Genomic DNA, 22,348 nt, shown 5'->3' with positions numbered 1-22,348 from the left:
ATTAAAATAACTATCTCCCATAAAACAATAACAAATAGCCCACACTGCATATCCACAGGACCTGTACATTTGGAAATAATTCGTTTTCATATAATTTCTGACAGTACATCAATATTAATATTAAATGGGAAATTTGCTTTAATAATATGCAGATCAATATTAAGCAGTTGGAACTGAAAATATTTTAAGAATATAAAAATCAATTGTTAATGTTTCTTCCACAATTTCATTACTCAGTGGGAGAGAAAAAATATCTTCTCATTTCTTTCTTCACTACAGTGACTTCTATTTCTATACTCATACTACAAGGCAATCACAGCAGTTAGTTACCTCTTTAAAGACCTGAATCATGGTATCCCTTAGTTCTCCAATTAACTGAGATAATGAATTCAACTGATCATTCACTCATTCACTTCATGGCTCTTTGTGGGAGGTTGCTGTGGGCAAATTGGCTGTCGTGTTTACCTACAACTACACAATCTATACACTTTGCATTAATGTCTGTGAATTGTTTTGGGTTGTCCTCCAGGCATGAAATTAATTATTATTAATGCCAAAAATTCTATTACTATAATATAATGATTTTCCTCTTTGTGATAATCCTGTCCAAACTTTAAAAACCTAAACTCTAGTAGATTGTGTAAATTTATCATTTTAATTGTATTCTTAAAATATTTGCCAGAGATGAACTACCAATGCAGATCAAATAAGGGAATTTCCAAATTAATCCTCCGAGTTATAAACATATTCTAACAACCTGAGTTATGCCCTCTGATGGTCAATGGCTCAGTTTGGTGCACGTACTGACATACTTAAACACGTCAACAAGAAATTATTACAAATGTTTTTCCTTACCTGTTGGTTTACAGGGAAGTTTCTGTTAATTTTTTTAATCTGGAAAAATAACATTGAATTAAAACTGTTAAATTGTGAATATTAAAGTTACCTCATACAATTAAACAATATAAACCCTGAAAATATAATCTTCCATCAAAAACAAAATCCATCTATGTCCAGGTAATATATCTCATAGAAGCCTCTATTTTGTCATAGTTTTTAACAGGTCTCTTATTTAAGAAATGAGCTTTTGTAATGTTATACGGGTGTATTTGCTTGACTTAGTTATTAACATGTCTGAGTTAGAGGGTTGTAGGTTCAAACTGCAAATCATGATTGAGCTCATAGTCCAGATTAGCACTCCAGTGCAGTGCTTGGGGAGTGCTGTTCTGAGAGAGCTGTTCTTTGGAAGAGATATTAAACTGAGGTCTTGTCTGCCTGATTAGATGGAAATTGAATATTCCATGGAAGTACGAAAAAAGAGGTTCTTCCTGTATTCCGGTCAATAATCCCTCAAAATAATTATAAAAAAAAGTCATTCACTTCATGGATGTGTGGGGCACTTATGTGCAAATTATGTGCACTGTTATGTTCTCCTACAAATAAACTATCACTACACTTTATAGAAACCTTTGAGACATTTTTGTATAATAAGGCATTACATGGAAAGAAAGGATTATTATTACTTTTATTTTATATTTCCTTTGGTAAGATTTCTGCACTTCCTACCCTTACATAACTTAATGCAATGTGAAGGTTTTGAGAGAGAGTGAGGGAGAAGCATGTACCAAAGATTTAATGATGTTTTGTCAACCTGTTCACTGTAACTTCTGACTGGTCAGGATTAATATAGTGGTCAATGCAATAATGCAAAATAATTTATTGAAAATGAATAGATCCTTCACATGTTACAAACTTCCTTGAAGTGATAAAGCATCAATTGACTACAAGCACCAAAGGTTAAATGTAGAACGCTGATTCTGGTAGGAACAATGGTAATGATAAAATCAAAGCTAATTTTTTCTGACAAACTGAACATTTTTACACTTCTACCCTCTGAGCAAACTCCCAAAGTTCAAATCAAGTGTGGCACAGGAGCATTGTCATGTAGCCCCAGTCTCAACTCCAGTCTCAAAAGAACTTTGCTTACTATATTAGCTCGCACAATTTCAAGTACTATGACATGTCATTGCAAAATAGCCAAATGTGTTCCTATTTGAGGTAGTTTTATGCTTAGGCATAGGACCTGATTAGGACTCTTCAAAGTGATATGACTGCAGAGAGATCTTTAAGAGATTGGTTCGCTCAGACTCAGCAGATCTTTTTATACAAGATGAAGCCATTCACACAAGGAATCTATAGACAAATTACCCTCAGGTTACTGGCTACCCTTACATAAGTAGCATTTGTATTTGTGTGTGATGTGGGGAGAGAGATAAGTTGCTTAGAGGAGTAATTTAAAGGACATAACACATTTCATTGTTTTTCAATTAGATGCTGTGCATACAATTCCTGGAAATAATTGCAGAATCAGATCTGTATCGGAATTCAAAATTAATTGGAAGGATACAATTACCCTATTGTTTCCAATGAACAGTCTAATTTACATGCTAAGTGCTAAGTTAATGTTTAGCACATTCCTGTCACTTAGAGTAACAACCTCAAAGCACTTATAATGTTGCGATTGTCTCAAAATAATTTAAGGAGCAATTAATCTTATTATCGTTTAACCACTAGCAATTGTAGACGCTTGAACATGCCTGTGGTTCTGATAGACAAGTATCACAGTTCACAATATCTCATATAGAAACCTCTGCAATTGAGCTATGCCTTAATGTTTTCTGCAGCACACAGCCATACTTACATTGTGCTTGGTAAGATTGGATATATTAATTGCGATCGCTTGTAGCCAGTCTATACAATCTTCAACAGTGAGGCACTGAATTATGCCACTGCACACACCATCCACAGCAATTACTTGAAAGGCAGTTTGCCTAAAGAAATGTCACAAGAAGTGTATGAGCAAAAATACTTTCATCCAATATTATGCTCCAGCCTTTGTAGAGCTGTGTTCTGGCTGTCCTCAAAATCATTCCCAAGTGGTCATGTGCCAGTCTTGATAGTGAGCTTGATTTATCCAAAGAGCCCAACCTTGCCCCTTACTTTACACCCAAAACACATAACCCCAGCAGAATTCATTAGTTCAGGAGCAGGAACTGTGGAGTCCTGTAGCTTAGTGGTTAGAGCAGTCGCCTCGCAAGCGAGAGAACCTGGGTTCAATTCCCAACAGGGTGAAATGTTGAGCAAGTTTCCTTACTCCACACACCTCCATTTATCTGGTTGTTTATCAATTGGCATATCGCTTTTTGGTAATGATTCTTTCAAAATAAAAAAAAATAACATTTGATCACTCAATCCACCACTGCTTGTGAGACACAGCTTTGTGTAATTGGCTGCCATGTTTCGCCAACAAAATATACAATTCAGTTCAATTCAGTTTACAGTATATTCTGTGAAGCGCTTTGAGACACCCCAAAGATGTGATAAGGCACTATATCAAATGCAAGGATTATTATTATTTAACTGAGATGATTTTCCATTTCCAAATCTAGGGCAATAAGTATTTTGTAGCATGACTACTGCCCATACTGCCCAGATCATTCACTTCATGGCTGTTAGTGGGAAATTGTTCTGCACAAAATAGAGTGACTTCACTTCACTGTAAATCCTGTAAAGCACTTTGAGGCATCCCCCGATATGAAAGATGGAATTATTATATTGTTATACATACTCCTTTCGAATTCTGAATGTTCATAAACATTAGATGAATATTTAATTTTAAATGTTAAATAATTAATTGCCATTAATTTCAGATAGCAATTTAGCTATTTCTATCTCTATCTCTGTGACCACGTAACTCCCTACCAACCCGCCCGCTCCCTCCACTCAGCCGGCTCCAGCATGCTCCACGTCCCCCAACCCACCCACCCCACCATTAGCGGGAAAACCTTCAGCCACTCTTTCCCCTCCCCTCCCTTCTCCCCCCTGACCCCAGCTCGAGTCTGAAATGCTTTACACTATCCAGTGCCTTGGGACGTCCTCCCAACATGAAAGGCACGATACAAATGTAATTGTGTTGTTGTTGTTAGCATACTGCCTTCCAAGCCCCTTCCCACAATTCTCAGGGCTTGAAAATTACTGCCATTTAATTGTTATTTCTTGAGGTATCTTGTGGAGTCCCGCAGCTCAGTGGTTAGAGCACTCGCCTTGCAAGCGAGAGACCTGGGTTCGATTCCAGGCAGGGTGAAACCTTGGGCAAGTTTCCTTACTCCATACGCCTGATAATGATTCCTCAAGAAAAAAGAACAATAATAATTTGGTCACTCAATCCACGATTGTTTGTGGGAAACTGCTGTGCGCAATTGCCCACAAATATACAGTCAATTCACTTTAAACTATATTCTGTGAAGTGTTTTGAGACGTTTAGAAGATGTGAAAAGCATTACATCAAATGCAAGGATTATTATTATTTTTTATTATTTTCTCTGTTGCTCTTTCCACTCTTATATTGTCCAGTATTCTGAGCCACTCCCCATCACCTACATTGTTCAGATTTAAAATTTACCTGCAAATATCAGTTCCTGGAACATAGTATGACAGGCGAGAATGAAGAAGTGGGATTAACCTCAAATCACACCACCGCTTCTCCCACTTCAGGCCTGAGGAAGTTGGCCACGAAGAACAAGATAATGAATCCTGAAAAACAGGACAGTTTGTGTTACATTTCAATGGTTCACACTCCTTCTGAATAACTTATTATTCATGTAACATTTCTAACAACATATCAAAGTGATAAGAGCATGGCACAATTACATTGTCTTTTGAGATATATATTGGAGCAAAGAAAGTGTGAAAATTGAAGCTGGCCTCCTATGATATTCTCACACATAGCAATAGTGGATTAATACGAGAACCTTAAATCCAGAATACACAACAAAGTGAATCTGCAAAGTATAGTCGCAGAGCATTAAATTGATTCTGACATTCCATTTCCAAGCAGTCACATTGAGGCCTGCTTATCTCTCTCACCCTAGGAGGTTAGTCAAGAAGAGATCAGAGGAGGAGGCAGGCAAGGGAAGAACCAAGGAAAAAGGTAAGCGAAAAGGAAATGTAAAGAACAGAATTGTCGGACAGGATCCAGGAGCTGTTACTGAGGGAGGAGAGAAGGATATTTAAGAGACAGTACAGTTTAAGCTAAAAAAGGAATAGAGTAATGGTACAAACAAGAGAAGGATGGCAATGATAGCCCCAGGTTTAAAGGGAAGATATGTACTCTTTCTGTAGTAAATCCAAGGCTGGAAGTCAGTGATTTGTCTACAAGGACAAAGGTTGAGAATAATCAGGAAAGATTCAGTCATCTACAGTTCACAGAGGGAAAGATACAGTTGGCTGTACATGTTGGAATTAATGACAAAAAAGAATATCTAGGCTGGAAATTGAAAGAAATGATTTAAAATTGTTTTCTGGGTTAATACCAATCTTTGATAACAGGAGAGCATTCAGGAGTAGAATTATGGGGTACATAAATAGAAGCCAGTTGGTGACAATCTAATGTCTTTAGATTGAATAATAATAATCCTCCTTACATTTGATATAGTGCCGTTCATGTCATCAATGCTCTTTACAGGATATACTGTAAAATGTAGTGACTGAGTGTTTTTGTGGGCAAATTTATCGGTAACTGGACTATTTTTGGAGTAAACCAGGGTGGCATAAAAGAGATGGGATGGATCTAAACTGGATGTGAGAAGCAAAGTAGTTACTCATACAAAGGCAGGAATTATAATTTAATATAAAAGGGACAGGAAATGCGCAATCTAGGCATCTGGTTCAACGCCCAGCTGTCCTTCCTTCTCCACATCCGGTCACTGACCAGGATCGCCATCCTCCATCTCCGACACATTGTCTGCATCCGACCGTACCTTACCCCAGATGTAGCCGAAACCCTCGTGCATGCATTTGTTACCACCCACCTGGATTACTCAAATGCATTACTCCCCAGCTCCGCAATTCAAAAAATCCAGCTCATTTAGAACTCGGTTGCCTGCATACTGACCCGGACCAAACTCCATAAACACATCTCGCCAGTTCTGGCTATGCTCGATTTCAAGATCGACTTCAACATCCTCACATTTGTGTTCAAATCCCTTCACTCCCTGGCAACTCACTACCTCTCCGACCTCCTCACTCCCCACTCTACCACCCGGTGCCTCCGCTCGATTGGCACTGGCCTCCTGTTTGACCCTCGCACCCTCTGCTCCACCTTTGGAGGTCGCACATTCAGCCATTACGTCACAAAACTCTGGAACACTCTCCCTCAATCCCTTTGCTTCGCCCCCACCCCCCCACTCCCTTTTTCAATTCCCATCTAAAAACCTTCCTTTACGACTGTGCTTACGATCACCTCCCTCCCCTCCCCCCACTGGCTCGCAGTCAGACTCTGCCACTGTTAAGCGCTCTGAGATGCTACCCTGTGTGGAAGGCACTATATAATTACGAGTTGTTGTTGTTGAAGGCTGCAATGGTTCTCAACCATTTTATATGCCTGCAATGTGTATTTCACCCACCATCGCAGAGTACATTCAATGGCCTCTATGTTTGATCCCTCTCTCTGAGTGCAGGTTACCAGTGAGAGTTACCACGACAACAGGGACTGACAATTGCGGTTTAAAATACAGCGAATTGGGAAGCTTCCATCAGCAGTCTATCGCAAGAGCAGACTGTGACATAGGCTCAACCTATTTATGTGTGTCCCCTCCTTCCAGATTTAACACAGAGACTCGAGAAAGCATGGTCAAGGAAACTCAACGGAATTTTATTGATATTCCATGAAACAAACAACCCTAGGCATTAATAACTTAAACACTCCCCGACAAATTGGATAAAAATGACGCCAAGAAATAACAAACACTAATTGACTAAACACCAGCTCGCAGCCACTCAACAATGAGTTAGTGAAATAATGCATGAAAAACCAATTCCTGACCTAGAGGACTACTTCTCAGTATCAGTCAGACAGGTAAATGTCATCAGGTAAACAGCTACCTTGAGCTCCGTGTGCTCGCTGCTTTTATGGGCTGTAAGCCATGCCCCCTTTGGGAAATATCTTCTGTTGCTTTTCCTTGCCAAATTTACAATGTATCGCTGTAGCTCGGCCCCCTGGATCCTCCCGATCCTCTTTTCCCCGCCAAATTGTTGCCAAGTCTAGACCTGATGTCACCAAAAAGTTATTTACCTTTAAGTTAAAATACTGGCTATGGACTTTAAATCGCTCTTAAATCTATACACGATAGCTGCATAACTGTGCATGCGAGCTTTCCAATAGTATGAACATCAAGCCTTCAACAGCACACAGGCTTACTGAAGCTCTCAACAATACAAAAATAAATGAGGACACTCGTAACAGAATGTGAAGATATAAAATATGGATGACCGTACCAAGACGCTAAAACTATGAACATAGCGAGCTAAGCACCACCTGGCTTCATGGCTATTTGAGGGACATTGCTGTATGCAAGTTGTCTGCTGCATTCGCCTACAAATACACAGTAACAACTTTTCACAGTAAAACGCATAAAACATCTTAGATTTAGAGTTTCGTCCACAAAATATCTAATCAATTCACTATACAGTATATTCTGTGAAGCACTTTGAGATAATAATCCTTGCAATTTGATATAGCGCCTTATCACTTCTTTAAGATGTCTCAAAGTGCTTCACAGAATATACTGTAAAGTGAATTGACTGTATATTTTGTGGGCGAAACTCTAAATATTTTTTTGGACATCTCTATGGTTTGAGCATTGTAGATGTCGTTACAATGCTCAAACCGTAGAGATGTCAAAAAAAAAGTTTTTGAGAACATCAAGACGAGATTTAAGAATTCTGCTCAATCTTACATTTTAAGGCAAAAATATCTTACAGACATAAACTACATGAAATTTCAGGCCTTAGATTTAGAGACATATGTTGCAGCAAGAGTTGTTGAGGCCACGACACTGGACTTATTCAAAAAGCATCTTGATGATGTGATGGGAAGGCAGGGTACAGTCGGTATTCTGGATAGGTCGAAGGGCTTTCTTCATCTGAAGCTTTAGTGATTTTGTGAACCCAAGCAGACACGGCAGTTTCATATTTTGTCCCGGTATAACATTGCCTGTTATTTTTTTTTTAAAAACTGCCTTAAGAACCATCACCTTAAAATTTAAGATTGTGAGATCAATAATTTTGGAAATTCTTAAATTCTTTAATTTGGTAGCCAGTTGTTTGCAATTCTTTAAACTGGTCTCCAAATTAAAACTGGAACCCAATGATTTTTTAAATTTCAACAAAGTCTTAAATTTTAAGAAAATGGTTTTAAGGCTAAAATTTGTGGTCATTCTTCTTACGAGCGATCCCCATACCATCCATAACAAAAAACTACTAAAATCTCTACAGACCAGCAATCATAACGTGATTCATGTTTCACTGCAATGTTTGTAGCGAATCCTTGACTTTTGTTACATTGAAGCACATCAAATGAAACTCACTGAGGTATAACAATCCAGCTCTAGGGAACCAACTTGTTCATAACATATTCCACTCATACTGTACTTTGATGCACATTGAGGGAAGAAATATATTGGTTGGGTGTCAATTCTGATAATAGATTGTCATGCCCTAAAAGCAATACTATTTTAAACTGACAAAGAAATCAGTGTGGAATCCATTACATTTCAGTGCACTTCAGCAATGTAATAAAAAAAATGTTTCGTCCGACACATAAACAGGGCATGATGCAACATTTGAGATCCATCAGAAATACTCTAGTACACTTGGAGATGTAAGAGGAGTATACAATGAATACAAATCCTGCCTCTGCTCCACAAACTCACCAATCGTGGTATATTTTTATTATTATATGTATTGTTTAATATATTTTGAATAACTCTTTTTGTATTAGTCACTTTGCTTCGTAGATCATTTAAAGCATTCACCATTCAGTCAGTGAAGACTTTTGTTTTCTTGATTAAATAAGAAATATAGAAAAATAATTCTTCCTAATCACATCCCTCAATTCTTTATCTAAGAAATGATGCTTAGATATGCTTTGCATTCCCTTTCCCACCAACTTCTGACTATTAGTAATGTCAAAACCCCGCTAAAAAGCCCTGGGCCCTGCCATCTTCGAACGCCCTCTCAGCCTGGAACATTTTCCAGTTTTAAAATGGCCTTTCCAAGCATATTGTGGGAGAAACTGGCACCAAACAATCTATGTTAGTCTTCCCTGAATAAACTCAGAATGGCCTCCCCACTGAGAACAAACCACAACAAATTGTGTTTATATAGTACCTGCCATGTCAGAAGGATGTCACAAGCGTAACTTGAGCATGACTTGAACTACGACTACAACTTGAGCAAGATTACTGGTGATTTTGCAATATGCCCATCACGCTATTTATCATTCACACTAGCACCTCTTTAAGTTTTCTTACTGCTCCCCCAGCAAGTTCTATCTCACCATGAATAGGACTTTTACTTCAGCTTTTATTTTCTATGTGCAGTACCATTCATTTATCTGTAATGAACTTCCTTTGCCAGTAATCACACCAGTTCTTGGCTGCCTCCTCTGATTTCATTCTAGTTTGGAAATGTCCGCAATTATAAATATCTTGGACTCAGTCTATGAATGCAGGTTATTGCATACATCAATATTATCCTTGCAATTTTTTAATGAACTTAAAGTGTATGCAACAATCACAATGGATGGTTTGTTTCCACCATATGAATTTAGTTGCCGGGTGTTTCTGGCTACAAAAGAAACAAAGGAAATTGAAAAGAGTCTGTGGCTCAAATCCAATCACGTTGATGTTCTGGTGCCAGTAACTTGTGTTCCTTGGAACAGAAAGTCCTTTCAGTTTCACTACAAAAAGAACGTTAAGCAAGAGCAATTGCTCTTAATCTCCATTATAAGACAGTGATGTATTTTTAATGAACGGGACAATTATATGGCAAATCATCATCAGGTATTTCAGCAGTTGTTTTCAGATAATCATTCTTGTCTTTGTTTATGTAACGGTAGCAGTGCATGCATTACTGACAATAGGGACGAAAATGTAATAGTTGCTAAACGGGTGAGAAACAAAATCTAGATTTTTCCGAAAAATGAGAAAATGTTAAAAATGAAAAAGCCAGGGGAGGGGAATACAATCTCCCCAGTGTCTGGCTTTTCACTGTCTAGACATTTTGTTGAGTCGCACTTTGTCATCTTTTAGAAATCACAGATCCCAATCTAACCAGTGAGCTTCTCCCAGTTCAGGAGGACCTCCCAAAGCGCTGGACAGTCAGAGGTCGGAACCCGAGCATGGGGGAGGGGTGGAGTAAGGGTGAGGGAAGGCACGATCAAAGAGAAAGGGTCTTGAGACCGGTCTTGAAGGAGGCAAGGGAGGAAGCGATGCGAAGGGACTGTGGGATGGAATTCCAGCGTTTAGGGGCAGAGAGGCTGAAAGCCCAGCCACCGATGGTAGGGTGGGTCGGGCGGGAGACATGGAGCAGACCGGAGCCCACTGAACAGAGGGAGCGGGCAGTTTGGTTTCCCCTAGAATGGTGGTTGCTAACCTTTTTGGTTGATTTTCTTGATTGAATATTTCTTGATTTATGCCATAACTCACCTAGCCATGGGCTGGCCAGCACTCTTCTACAAGGTTATATCATGTTTACAATAAATATAACTTAATCTTTCTGTTAATGCAAGGTATTTCTGCCATTGGCTTTAATACAGCATATAAATGCAACCATCAGAATATAATTCATAAATGGTGTTGATCTAAAATAGTTTCAGATTCTACTTAATGTCAGTTTCTCTTGAGATTTCTTGTCATTTTTTACATTACGTTTTTATCTACAGGTCCATGTAATATACATGTAATTTTCCTCTCAAGGTAAATTAATACAAATTATCACAATTCTCTGTAAATCAAACTCCATAAAAATGCCTTATATCAGTTAATGCAAACACAGCGACCAGTTATTTTATTATAAATGGTTTGCCTCTGACATTTCTTTGAGGACAGCTGTTTCCCACTGAAGTGAAGCCCAATTACAGTATTTGTGTTTAAATTTTCTGCTATCAATGTATTGGGTGCCAGCTGAAAGGAACTAACTAATAGAAGGGATCAATCATCTGTCTTCATTGTGAGTAATTGACTTTGATCCTTGGCGAAAAACAAACATGACATCAGAGCGATAGACCAGTCAGAAGGTTGGGGGTTCAAGCCCCATGTCAGGGCTTGGACATCATATTGTCTAAACTGGCACTCCAATGCAGTACTGGAGGATCGCTGCATTGTTGGAAATGATGTCCTTCAGTTGAGACATTAAACTGAGGTCCTGTCTGCCTGTTCAGGTAGAAGTTAAAGAATACATCTGGGATCAGTTTCCACTGCACGGCTGAGATCCTGATCTTAAAAGGCTTATGATGGGGAGAGAGGGCTAAGCAGAGGAGGAGAGAGCTAAGCAGAGGTAACATCGTAAAGATACGTGAAGAAAAAGTTCCAACAGCCTGATGAATTAAAGGAAGCAAAGTTCTAGCAAGAAGGCTTTTAAATAAGTTACAATCACACACAATGTTACTTAAAGTTGGAGGAGAGTCGTACCAAAATCCAAGCGTAATTGAGCTCCTTGTAAAGTGGCTGCTGTGGTTGTTGCTGAAATATATCACTTAATATATGGCTCCCCATCCCCCAGAGGATCGAGTTCAAGATCCTCGTCCTCACTTTCAAGGCCATCCATGGCCTTGCCCCCTCCTACCTCTCTGACCCGCTGACTCCCTACCAACCTGCCCACTCTCTACGCTCATCAAGCTCCAGTCTGCTCCATGTCTCCCGCCCAACCCACCCTACCATAGGTGACCTGGCTTTCAACTTCTCTGCCGCCACACTCTGGAACTCCATCCCACGGTCCCTTCACCTCGCTTCCTCCCTTGCCTTCTTCAAGGCCGGTCTCAAGACCCTTCTCTTCAATCATGCCTTTGGTCTCCCTCCCACCTCTCTGCCTTCCCTCACCCCTACACCATCCCTCCCCCATGCTCGGGCCCTGACACCTGACTACTCAGGGCTCTAGGACGTCCTTCTGACGTGAAAGGCGCTCTATAAATGTCATTTTGTTGTTGTTAAAATTAATATCATTTGTTTTCCAAAAGGGGAAAGTCAAGATCAGCCTTGAGAATGAACCTTCGTCTGTCGATAATATTCAGAGGAATAAGGATCCTGCCTCAACCACCATCTGACATAAACTGAAACCCTAATCTTGGTAATATGGCAGCTACATTTATGACTTCTTCATGCAGGGAAACCCCTTTCTAATGCTGTAGACCGGGTCCAATTTCTTTGTGGCATATTATAAGTGAGGTGGGAAAATATAGGTGATTGCTGGGTGATCGTGTCTTGAAGTGAATGGTGTCAGCAGCATTTCCTGCACATAGTACAAATGTGCAGCATGCCAAATTAGACATGAGGAACACTTCCTGCACCTAGTGCTCACACCAACCAGTTTATGAAGCGCTACTGGTTCCCTGACAATCATTTTTAGGGGAAAGTAAACTACAATGGCATTATAAATGGACCAGCATTGTAAACAAGGATGTTTAATGGAACTCTACTGCAGTTAGCTTCACCTTGTCTGTATGATTCACACCATTTATTCTCCACTAATGTTCCTTTATTTACGGGACCACTTATTTTATAGCAGTAAGAGTCAGTGTGTTTGAGCATCCTGGGAGTTTTGATAAAGAAGACTGGGGGATTACAACCAATGCAATCATATAGCAATTAATCTGAGAATTGAACTGCTGCCAAAATCACCTCCTCCAGGCTACTCCTGTGCAATTTGTGTTGTTTCAACTTCCATTTGTACTGTTTGTTGGCTGGAAAATCGCATCCATACATGCAGCATAAGGCACAGTTTCAAATTGAAAATAAAACTCTTACTGTGTTGTTGGGATGGTAGTTAAGGTGCAATCCACTGTCACAAAGTGGTGAAGATGTGCCGCTGCTCTGATCACTCGGGACACCTACAGGGAAACAGAAAAAACGTTACTACGCTGTCAGATTCACTACCAATAATTTGTGTTCTGCATGCAATAAAATCAATGCAATGATTGATCATTGTGCAACATATCAGCATCTCTATAGAAGAACATCAGGATGTACAGAATGCAAAAAGGCCATCCATCCCATAAAATACACCGACCATTTACAATTTACTTTATTGTATTTTTTTCCTATGTGTTTTTATCTCCTGAGGCTTTAGAACACCTTGATCCATAATGGTACAGCTAGAGAAAGTTCACAATATTGATCCCTACATCTCCATTATTTGGCTCAGGCTGGGAAATTTCCACACATGGATCCCCGCAGCACAAAAAACTGTTGTGGTCAATGAGTGTATGATCATCTTCTTTCTATATATTAATCATGAAGTATTGCAGGAGATTATAACACAATTAATCATGGTCTTTCTGCCAGACCAATGTGAGCCTGCGTGTAGTTTATTTTCCTGAGGGCTATTATGAGAAAAGCAAATTAATCCAAACAGATACAAAACTTCAATCCATCTGGAATAAAGTCAGAGCATAAACATTGAGAGAAGTAAGATCACTCAATGATATATATGGAAGTTCAGACACTGATGTGTTATCAGTGCAAATAGCTTTGTTCAGGAGATTGTGACATCTCAATGGTCAACAAAGTCAATAACTATACAAACCTTTGAATAATATTTGCAATGGCTTTGATAATGTCAGCCACTAATTGGATTTTCCATTGTAATATGCTGCAATGAAATTTTACCTTAACTGGGGAAAATTGGTATCTAATATTCTAATAGAAAAATATGGATTAGTTGTGTTACGTTCCAGTTCCACCTCCAAGTATCTCTGTTTCTATTACCAGCATACCCAGGGACCAGTCGATGGACTAAATTTCATAAGATCACTAAATTCATTCTTGATATTAATTAGCACCATAGATGCTATTTATTTTACACATCACATCGCAAAATTTCACAGATTCTTTCTGCATGAGAAACCAGAGATTCTAGCTTCATTTCAGCAAAATGGAATGGAAGTGGGTATCACGGCAAGCACCTGCATTATTTACACTAAAAGAGGTTATTGTGCTCACATGTGCAGTCTTCATAGAGGGGGAGTTTCAGGAAAGCAGGCGCTCGCTTTAAAAAAGAAACCGTAAGAGTCACTTCTTCACCAGCATTACGCAGCACTTGAACCTGTGGGTTAATCAGAAGAAGCTCTAGTTTAATCCCAGGATACCCAGAAGAGTGAAACAATCAACCAGAGCAGTGACCATCTTGAAGATTTCACCTTCAAAATACAGTCACTCTGTAAAACACTTTGAGGTGTCTTATTGATGTGAAAGGTGCTATATACAAATGCAAGGATTATTTATTTGTTTGTTTGCCCAAAATGTTATACAATATTTCATTGCAGCTGGAAATCACTTTATTATTAAGGTATTAAGGTATTAAGGGGTTTGGTAAAAGGGCAATCTACTAAGATCTACTAAGATCTAATAAACTGCTCAAACAGGTTCAATGGGCTGAATGGCCTCTTCTTGTTCCTGTATTCATATGTTCCTTTGTTCCACCTCCACGTTCTTGACCTCCAGTAAAAAATGAAATCAAACAATTAAAATTTTTTTTTGCCTCAGTTGGCTTTACAGGCTGATATGCTTTCAAGCATTCCACTTAACTGTTTGTGTATGGGAGATAGAAAAGAAGGGCTTTATGAAACACGATTATTTCTCCCTCCACCTTTTAAACTTTTGCCCACAAATTATACAGTCAATTTACTTTACAGTATGTTCTGTGAAGCACTTTAAAACATCTTGAAAATGTGATAAAGCACTATATCAAACTAGCAAATGTAAGGATTATTATTATAATACTTTCTCTTTAAAGACTTCTGGGCATTGCCTTCTGCATTTTCGTGTTGTATTTCATGTTTTGCAGTCAGGTGATCAACATGCTAAGTGCCTCGCTGTAATACCGCCCATAAATGCTGTGTCACAATGAGGGATGGCATCATTTGCAGGAATACAAATTGCAGGTAATGAATGAATGGAGTGTATTGCCGGAAACCTTGTGTGTAAAGGAAGCATTGATGTAACATTGTCGTTATGGTACAGCACAATGCCTTTCAAGAGCTGGAATATTTAGTGCTTTTGTCACCAGGAAGATCAAATGTCAGGAAGGCATCTTGAAATGGCTTACCACACAGGAGGTCGTAACCCATAAATAAATAAATAAATAAATAAATAAATAATAACTTTTACATTGATATCATTATCTGCACGTTATTTTTACTGAATGATATATAAATATGGTTTTCCCTTCTTTTCTCTCCCCCCCTGCTAAGCACTCAGATCCTTGTTGGAGTGCTTTTCCAGCAATGGCAGCCACCATCCAATTCCTCAGTCAAGTGGCCGTTCTCCATGTGAAACCCAGACAATGAGTTATTTTGTGCTATTAATCTTAGGGCCATCATAGCCAAGCATGATCTTGCCCTACCTGATGTCATTACTTTGCACCAGGGGTCACTGAATAGCAATCAGAAGGACGAACACTGTTACATTTACAGCTCCCCATTATAATTATGCTGTGGTCAATTGTCAGACCCAGCTGAGATGAGTTACAGTCAGCTCAGATGATAGATCGAACCTGGAACTAGAAATAAATGGTTATAATAGATCTTCAGTTGCAGTTTTGCAGGTGCCTTACTCTTAGAGACGCTGAATGGATCATTTTCACTCCAGACAACAGCTTTATGAACTGAGACATCAGAGAGACAGTGAACTAACTACACAATGTTTATGACTTATTGTGTTTCCCTACCATATGAAAGCTATATAGCATTGATCAAAGGCATAATCTGCTGCATATAAACTTTGGTAAAACTGTGACACTTTGCAATAAATACAGTGGAAACCTATTATAATGTGGTCATTTGGATCCAATGTTTCACATTGCACACAAGCAATGTGCAAGAAATGGAACAACTTCTGGTTTGGCAGATCACTTTGCATTTGATATAATACCTTGCTAGGTCATTGTAACTCTCAATCTCAGGTGGACATTAAATATCCTGTGGCATTAATCAAAAGAAGAGAGTTTCTCCAGTGTCCTGACCAACACTCCCCCAAATAAAATTGTTCATTCATTTCAAAGTTGTTTGTGGGACACCGTAGTGCACAAGTGGACTGCCACGTTTGCCTGCAGTCACTGTAAATCCTGTGAATCACTTTGAGATGTCCTGACCAAGAAAAAGGCATTATCCGAAATGCAAGAGTACTTACTATCATTAGAGTAAAGTGCAGAGATTGTGTATTCGTAGGTGAATGTGGCAGTCAATTTTCACACATGTGATCTTTAACATTCACCTGAACAGGCAGATAGGACCTTGGTTTAATGTTTCATTCAAAGGGCAGTATTTTTAACAACATAGCACTCCACAGTAATACACTTAAGGGCCAGCCTGGACTATTTGCTGATATGGGGCGTGAACGCACAACCTTCTGACTCAGAGGTGATAGTGCAAGGAACCAAGCCAGGCTGACGCCAACTAACAACACCCTGTTTTGGGGAATACAGGCTTAATACAAGAGTCCTGTAGCTCAGTGGTTAGAGCAGTCGCCTTGCAAGCGAGAGGACCTAGCTTTGATTCCCAGCAGAGCGAAACATTGTGCACGTTTCCTTATCCCGGTTCTTAGTCAATTGGCAGATAGCTTTTCCGGGGTAATAATTTCTTCAAAAAAAAATTGATCACTCAATCCACAACTGTTTGTGGGACACTGCTGTGTGCAATTGGCTGCTGCATTTTGCCCACAAAATATACAGTCAATTCACTTTACAGTATATTCTGTGAAGCTCTTTGAGATGTCTTGAAGACATGATAAGGCACTATATCAAATGCAAAGATTATTATTAACTCATCTTTTAAAGCTAGCATTTCCCAAATCAACATAGAAAGGCTGGGGGTTTCCTGAAGCAGATTGAAAGATTTGAAAGCTGGCAGTCTAATCTCAGCTCTAAGTTTGTAAAAACATTGCTGCAACTCCATTACAACCAACGTCTGAGTGCTGCAAGACTATTTCTGTGTGGTGGTCTCCTACTGCTTCTCTTAAGAGGACTTGTAAAAGCCAAATCTCAGAGCTTGTGACAGATTGGCACAAAAATCACATTGAGCCAGCATGAACTCTACAAAGAATCTAATTCTATCAGACAATCTCTGTCATCAATGCTGCTTAAGACATCAATGCATTACACGAATCCTTCAAGTGTCCGAAAAAAACGGCTATGCAATTCATTTCGGAACAAAGTCTGCTTGCTTGCCCCTCAGTTGTTCCTTGAGCTTCAAGTTTCCAGTAGCATGAACAGGGCCATTAGTTTTGTAACACAGAATTAATGTAGTGGGGATGTTTTCTATAAATCTGGGATGAAAAGTGACAATTCATTCCATAGTTTTCAATCCAGTATTCTAAGAGCTATAATCATGACACAGAGAGGTAAACGGTGGGTTTATTTGTAGTGAGATCAACCCCATTATCCATCTTTCAGTAGCAAGACATAAGCAATTTGAGTCCATCTCTGTCGTACTTTATTGATATTTACTTTGTTCTCTCTCCGCAGACAATCTTGCACTGGTCTGGTTGGTAAAGTCTAGTGTATTGATGCCTCACTCTCAGTCACTCATTCATCCATCTGCACTGCATTCATTACCTTCACCTCCACAACTGAGCTCACTAACCAGTTCAGAGCCATTCACTGAGAATGAAGGTTGCAGCATCTGCATTGGTCAGTGATGCATTGGAGAGACTGCTTATATCCTGGATCTGAAGCTCAGAAAAGTGGGAGTGACAAGTACGACGATCAACGATTTCATAGATTGTGGGCTTTCACTTCCAATTAGCAACTTACTCNAAAAAACTCAGTGTAAAGCCAACAAAGAAAACCGCATGGGATTCATGGACATCAATGCTGAGAAAGTTTAATGTTTCATCCAAACGAAGGAACCTGCAACAACGCAGCACACCTCCAGCAACGTAATAAAAGTGTCAGTTGTGACTAGATGAGTTAAAAATACCAATACCCATAACGTTCTCACTCAGAAACTCAGAAGCTGTGCCAGCAGCTGGGGTTTTGATGTGCACAGAGTTGCAGATTCTAAATTTTACATTGGAAATAGTACGTGGGAATGCACCGAGCCCGGTGACTTGACCCCTTTTCTTTGAGATCTGTACAAACAACTCTCCATTAAATGTCACAGACCGCTGGAACATAGAAACACAGAAGCCCGCTCCATCAAATGTGGATGAAGTGGGACAATATAGGATGGAAGATTATATATTGCCTACAATTAAGTTCTTGCTTTTCAGCCATAGTAGTGGTGTTGCCATTATGGCGATGTGTCAAATAGCTTTGGTACCAATTGTTCTATTTCTCAAGGATTCCAATGACCTGCTAAGAATCTTATTCGAGTCTGCTAGTGTTATATTGAATTGCACGTGAGATTTTTTTCATGCACAGAGCCCAGGAGAATGAAACGCCTATTTATTTGTTACTAGATTTAACCGTTGCAGATTCGCTTGCACCCAAAGAATCCAATATGGAATGTAGATTGACACACAGACAGGCACTCAGACAGACATTTTGTCTTTATCTATACTCAGCTGGGAGGACTCATGTGGGAGGACTCCTTTAATATTTTTCTTCACAGTCTCTCACAGTCACTCTGTCTCAGTTCTCTCTCTCTCTCAGTCGCTCTGTCTCTCTCGCCCTCAGTCTCTCTCTCTCTTACTCTCTCTCTCGCTCTCTTAGTCTCTCTCGTTCTCTCTCTCAGTCCCTCTCCCTTTCAGTGTTTCTCCCAGTCTCTCTCTCTCTCAGAAAAAGAGTGTCATACATTTGTTGCAGCATGTAGATGTATCTCTCCGAATGGTGTGTGCTTTCCTCTGTATAATTGCAGAATACGATTTATACCTCATATTTTGGGCTTAATTAAAGCATTTTTTAATATAGCTCGGCAACGATAGGAGATCCCCCCCAAAAAAATATACCCATGGCACTGCCAGATGCAAGACCTTTCCGATGAGATATAAATCAGGTCTCTGCAGCAATCGGTTATTGCGTGAATGCCGGATACATAGATACACAGACAGACACTTCGTCTTTATTAGTATAGATTAAAAATCTCAATATTGGTGCATCTCAGGACCTTGATAAAAAAATTAATTAATTTTAAAGCAAACACAAAATAAATTAATTCTCAAGGACCTTCTGAAGAAACTTTTTCCTGAACAATCAAAGTTGAAGGAAAAGCAACCATGTATTTTTAGTCAACAGGTTATCTTGAGGACTCCAAAATCAACCTTAAAGTATAATCAATGTTATTTTTTTCTTATTGTGAAACATTTTGGGATACATTTTGCAATTTTGCAAGTTAATATTGGGGTGAAAATGTGATGTTTCCTTACATTGAATCTGTTAAGTGATACTTCTGAAAATAATGATTAACTGATTTTCAGTCTGAATGTCATTCCACCCTCCCTTTCATGTCGGGAGGACATCTCAAAGTGCTTCACAGGATATATTAAAACATCTGGTGACTGTGCATTTTGTATGTAAACATGGCAGCCAATTTGTGGCACCACAATGTCTCATGATTTAGCCATGAAGTGAATGACCAATTTTAACTGGGGGAATGTCAGCCAGGACAACCAGGCAAAACTTCTTTCTCTTCTTGAGTGATGCCATGGGATCTTTCTTGACTACCTAAACAGGCAGAGGGGACCTCGGTTTAACATCTCATCTAAAGAACAGCAACTTCAACAATACAGCACACATTTAGCACTGCACTGGAATGTCAGTTAGACCATGTAAATTCAAAGTCCTGACATGGGACTTGAACCCACAACCTTCTGATTCAGAGGCGAGAATGCCATCAACTGAGCCAGGCTGATCCACAAGCGTCAACAATATATATTGTACTTACCACTTCTTCATGCTTGCAGGACCTAACGTTTATTCCATTTATCTGATGATCAGAGAAAGCAGGAAAAGAGAAAGAATTCACTGACAAACTTGAATTCATTTTGATCATCTGTTCACACAATTGTCTGCATTAACATAGTATTAGAGCATGCTCACCTGTAGGATAGCATCTCCAATGAACAGCAGGCCCAATAGGTCAGCTTTGCAAATAATACAGAAGAAAAAAAATCCTATGTCAAACTATTTCACATGGGCATTTGAACCATTTAAAAAATGTACAATGAAGAACATACCTCTTTGCTCTTTAGAGATTTTGGATATAATAACAGGAATATTGTGTTCAGCACCACCCTAAAAAATGGAAGAAAGATAAAGTTATAACATACCAATGCAATGCTTTCAACAAACTGATAAACACAGACGTCTCTTTACTCTTTACATGTGGTCAGATAGAATTAATGCAGGATTGCTGCACAGAAGAACAAACTATTTGGTCAATATTATAATCAGGCACGGCTATTGAGGTAGGTATGATTTGTGGGTTCAAGAGGTCCCTGGATGCGTTTCTAGGAAAAGCAAGAACAGATTTCAGGATACAAAGATGGGGAATGCGGTTTGTAAGGTCATACAGAAATGGACACATTGTGGGACATTTCACTCCTGCTGATGGAAGGATATTTCAGTCTATGGATGAATGTGGATTAACCCCCAACCGCACTCCACTCTGACTTTGATCAAATGGCTGTGCTCAAATCCACTTAATGCATCCATTGAGCTGATAGGCAGTGTCGGTGAATCAACGCTGTGAGATACCATGCATTTCAGTGTTGGTTCAGAGGGTTCCAATTTAATTCAACTTCAAATAAATAATTTCAAACAGTTTTTGAAAGAAAATTCATTTCACAGTTTCTTTCCTGAAGTTGCCAACTTGTGCTGAGGTGCAGTTTTGTAAGCTGATTCATAGGCAGAGGGTAATAAATGACTGACTCATCAGCAGGACTTGGAAAGGCAAGCCAGTCACTGGGGACAGATAGTCTTCCCACTCAGCTCCTGTTAACCCGCAAGACAAAGCCCTAACAGGTAGGGTAGTTATAGCTGGACAAGTAATGGGAAAGCTTGTCAGACAGTGCTTTCAATAACAAACTGCAGTTTTAGCTAGTTTGACTCCAGCAGCACTCCAACGCATTCTTTGGTGTCTCCAAGACTTGGCTCTTGCCAATCTGTGCCTAATAATAATAATAAATAATAATCCTTGCATTTGATATAGCGCTTTTCACGTCGGGAGGACGTCCCAAAGCGCTTCACAGAACACACTGTAAAGTGAATTGACTGTATATTTGTGGGCAAACACGGCAGCCAATTGCGCACAGCAATGTCCCACAAACAGTCGTGGATTGAAAATGACCAATTTATTATTGTTTTTTTGTTTTGGAGGGATTATTATTAGGCGTGTGGAGTGAGGAAACTTGCCCAAGGTTTCACCCTGACCTGCTTGGAATTGAACTCAGGTCTCTCGCTTTCAAAGCGAGTGCTCTAACCACTGAGCTACAGAATTAGGTAAGAAGGATGCATCCCTCCAAGTAGATCTGAACTCTGTTTTGTTTGGATATTTTTAGAATGGGTTTCCACATGTGTCAGACATGCACTGAGAAAAAAAATCAACAACTGGAACAGGTTTCCAGGAAAGGTGGTAGAGACCAGGACACAAGACTCATTTAAAAAGCAGCTTGATGCAGTGATAGGATGATGGTAGAGTGGGTGTTCTAGAGGGATGGGACCAGATGGGCTAAAGGGTCTTCTTCATCCAGATCAAGCTTGTGAATTAAGCCAGTTTCCAATTTTTAACTGCATAAATACCCCTTTCTTTGTGATTAGGAGCACAGAAATCTGTAATATAAATAGTATAATACAAAGGAGTTTTACAATAACAAGTCTAAATGTGTTTACATATCAGCTAATTGTCACAATTCTTCAGATGAAAGGTTAAACTGAGCCCTTCTCTGCCTGTTCAGGTGGACATTGAAAATCTCATGACATTAGCCAAAAAGAGAATGTAATTTATTCCAGTATCCTGGCCAACAATCCCCAAATAAAATTGGTCATTCACTACATGGTTGTTTGTGTGTCACTGCTATGGGCAAATTGGCTATGGCGTTTGTCTATAAATACAGTTCACTGACAAATTGTGAAGCACTTTGAGACATTTATTATGATAATTATGTTTGTCAGTAAAGCACAAGAAGGACAATTCTCTGCTGGTCTGTAAATTTACAGAGGTTGGCATTGCATGTTTATGATGGGGAAAATCCCATTATAAGCTCACACAGCCAAGGTCGGTAAATTTACAGACCAGCAGAGAATAGAATGTTCTCATCCACGAGTTCTGTAAATTGGTTGACTTTCATAAGATCAA

The 22,348-nt window shown here is 39.3% G+C and overlaps 1 protein-coding gene across 4 annotated transcripts in view; it reads right to left on the bottom strand.

The window, feature by feature from the left end:
- Positions 1 to 22,348, bottom strand: part of sntg1 (syntrophin, gamma 1) — a 142,387-nt gene that overhangs the window by 32,352 nt on the left and 87,687 nt on the right. For 3 of the 4 annotated variants that reach the window (XM_007905899.2, XM_042346846.1, XM_042346845.1), the window contains exons 5-12: positions 20,229 to 20,286; positions 20,092 to 20,135; positions 19,937 to 19,978; positions 14,058 to 14,160; positions 12,864 to 12,946; positions 4,463 to 4,593; positions 2,702 to 2,831; positions 856 to 894 (exon numbers count right to left, since the gene is read on the bottom strand). In XM_007905899.2, coding sequence (XP_007904090.1) covers positions 856 to 894; positions 2,702 to 2,831; positions 4,463 to 4,593; positions 12,864 to 12,946; positions 14,058 to 14,160; positions 19,937 to 19,978; positions 20,092 to 20,135; positions 20,229 to 20,286 — 630 coding nt within the window. The remainder of the gene's footprint in view (positions 1 to 855; positions 895 to 2,701; positions 2,832 to 4,462; positions 4,594 to 12,863; positions 12,947 to 14,057; positions 14,161 to 19,936; positions 19,979 to 20,091; positions 20,136 to 20,228; positions 20,287 to 22,348) is intronic. The other variant, XM_042346844.1, reaches the window with a different exon arrangement.

This window comes from Callorhinchus milii, unplaced genomic scaffold (genome assembly GCF_018977255.1).
Source record: "Callorhinchus milii isolate IMCB2004 unplaced genomic scaffold, IMCB_Cmil_1.0 Scaffold2, whole genome shotgun sequence".
Classification (NCBI taxonomy): domain Eukaryota; kingdom Metazoa; phylum Chordata; class Chondrichthyes; order Chimaeriformes; family Callorhinchidae; genus Callorhinchus; species Callorhinchus milii.
The sequence above is the reverse complement of the archived record's forward strand: the minus strand, read 5'-3'. Positions and strand labels throughout refer to the sequence as shown.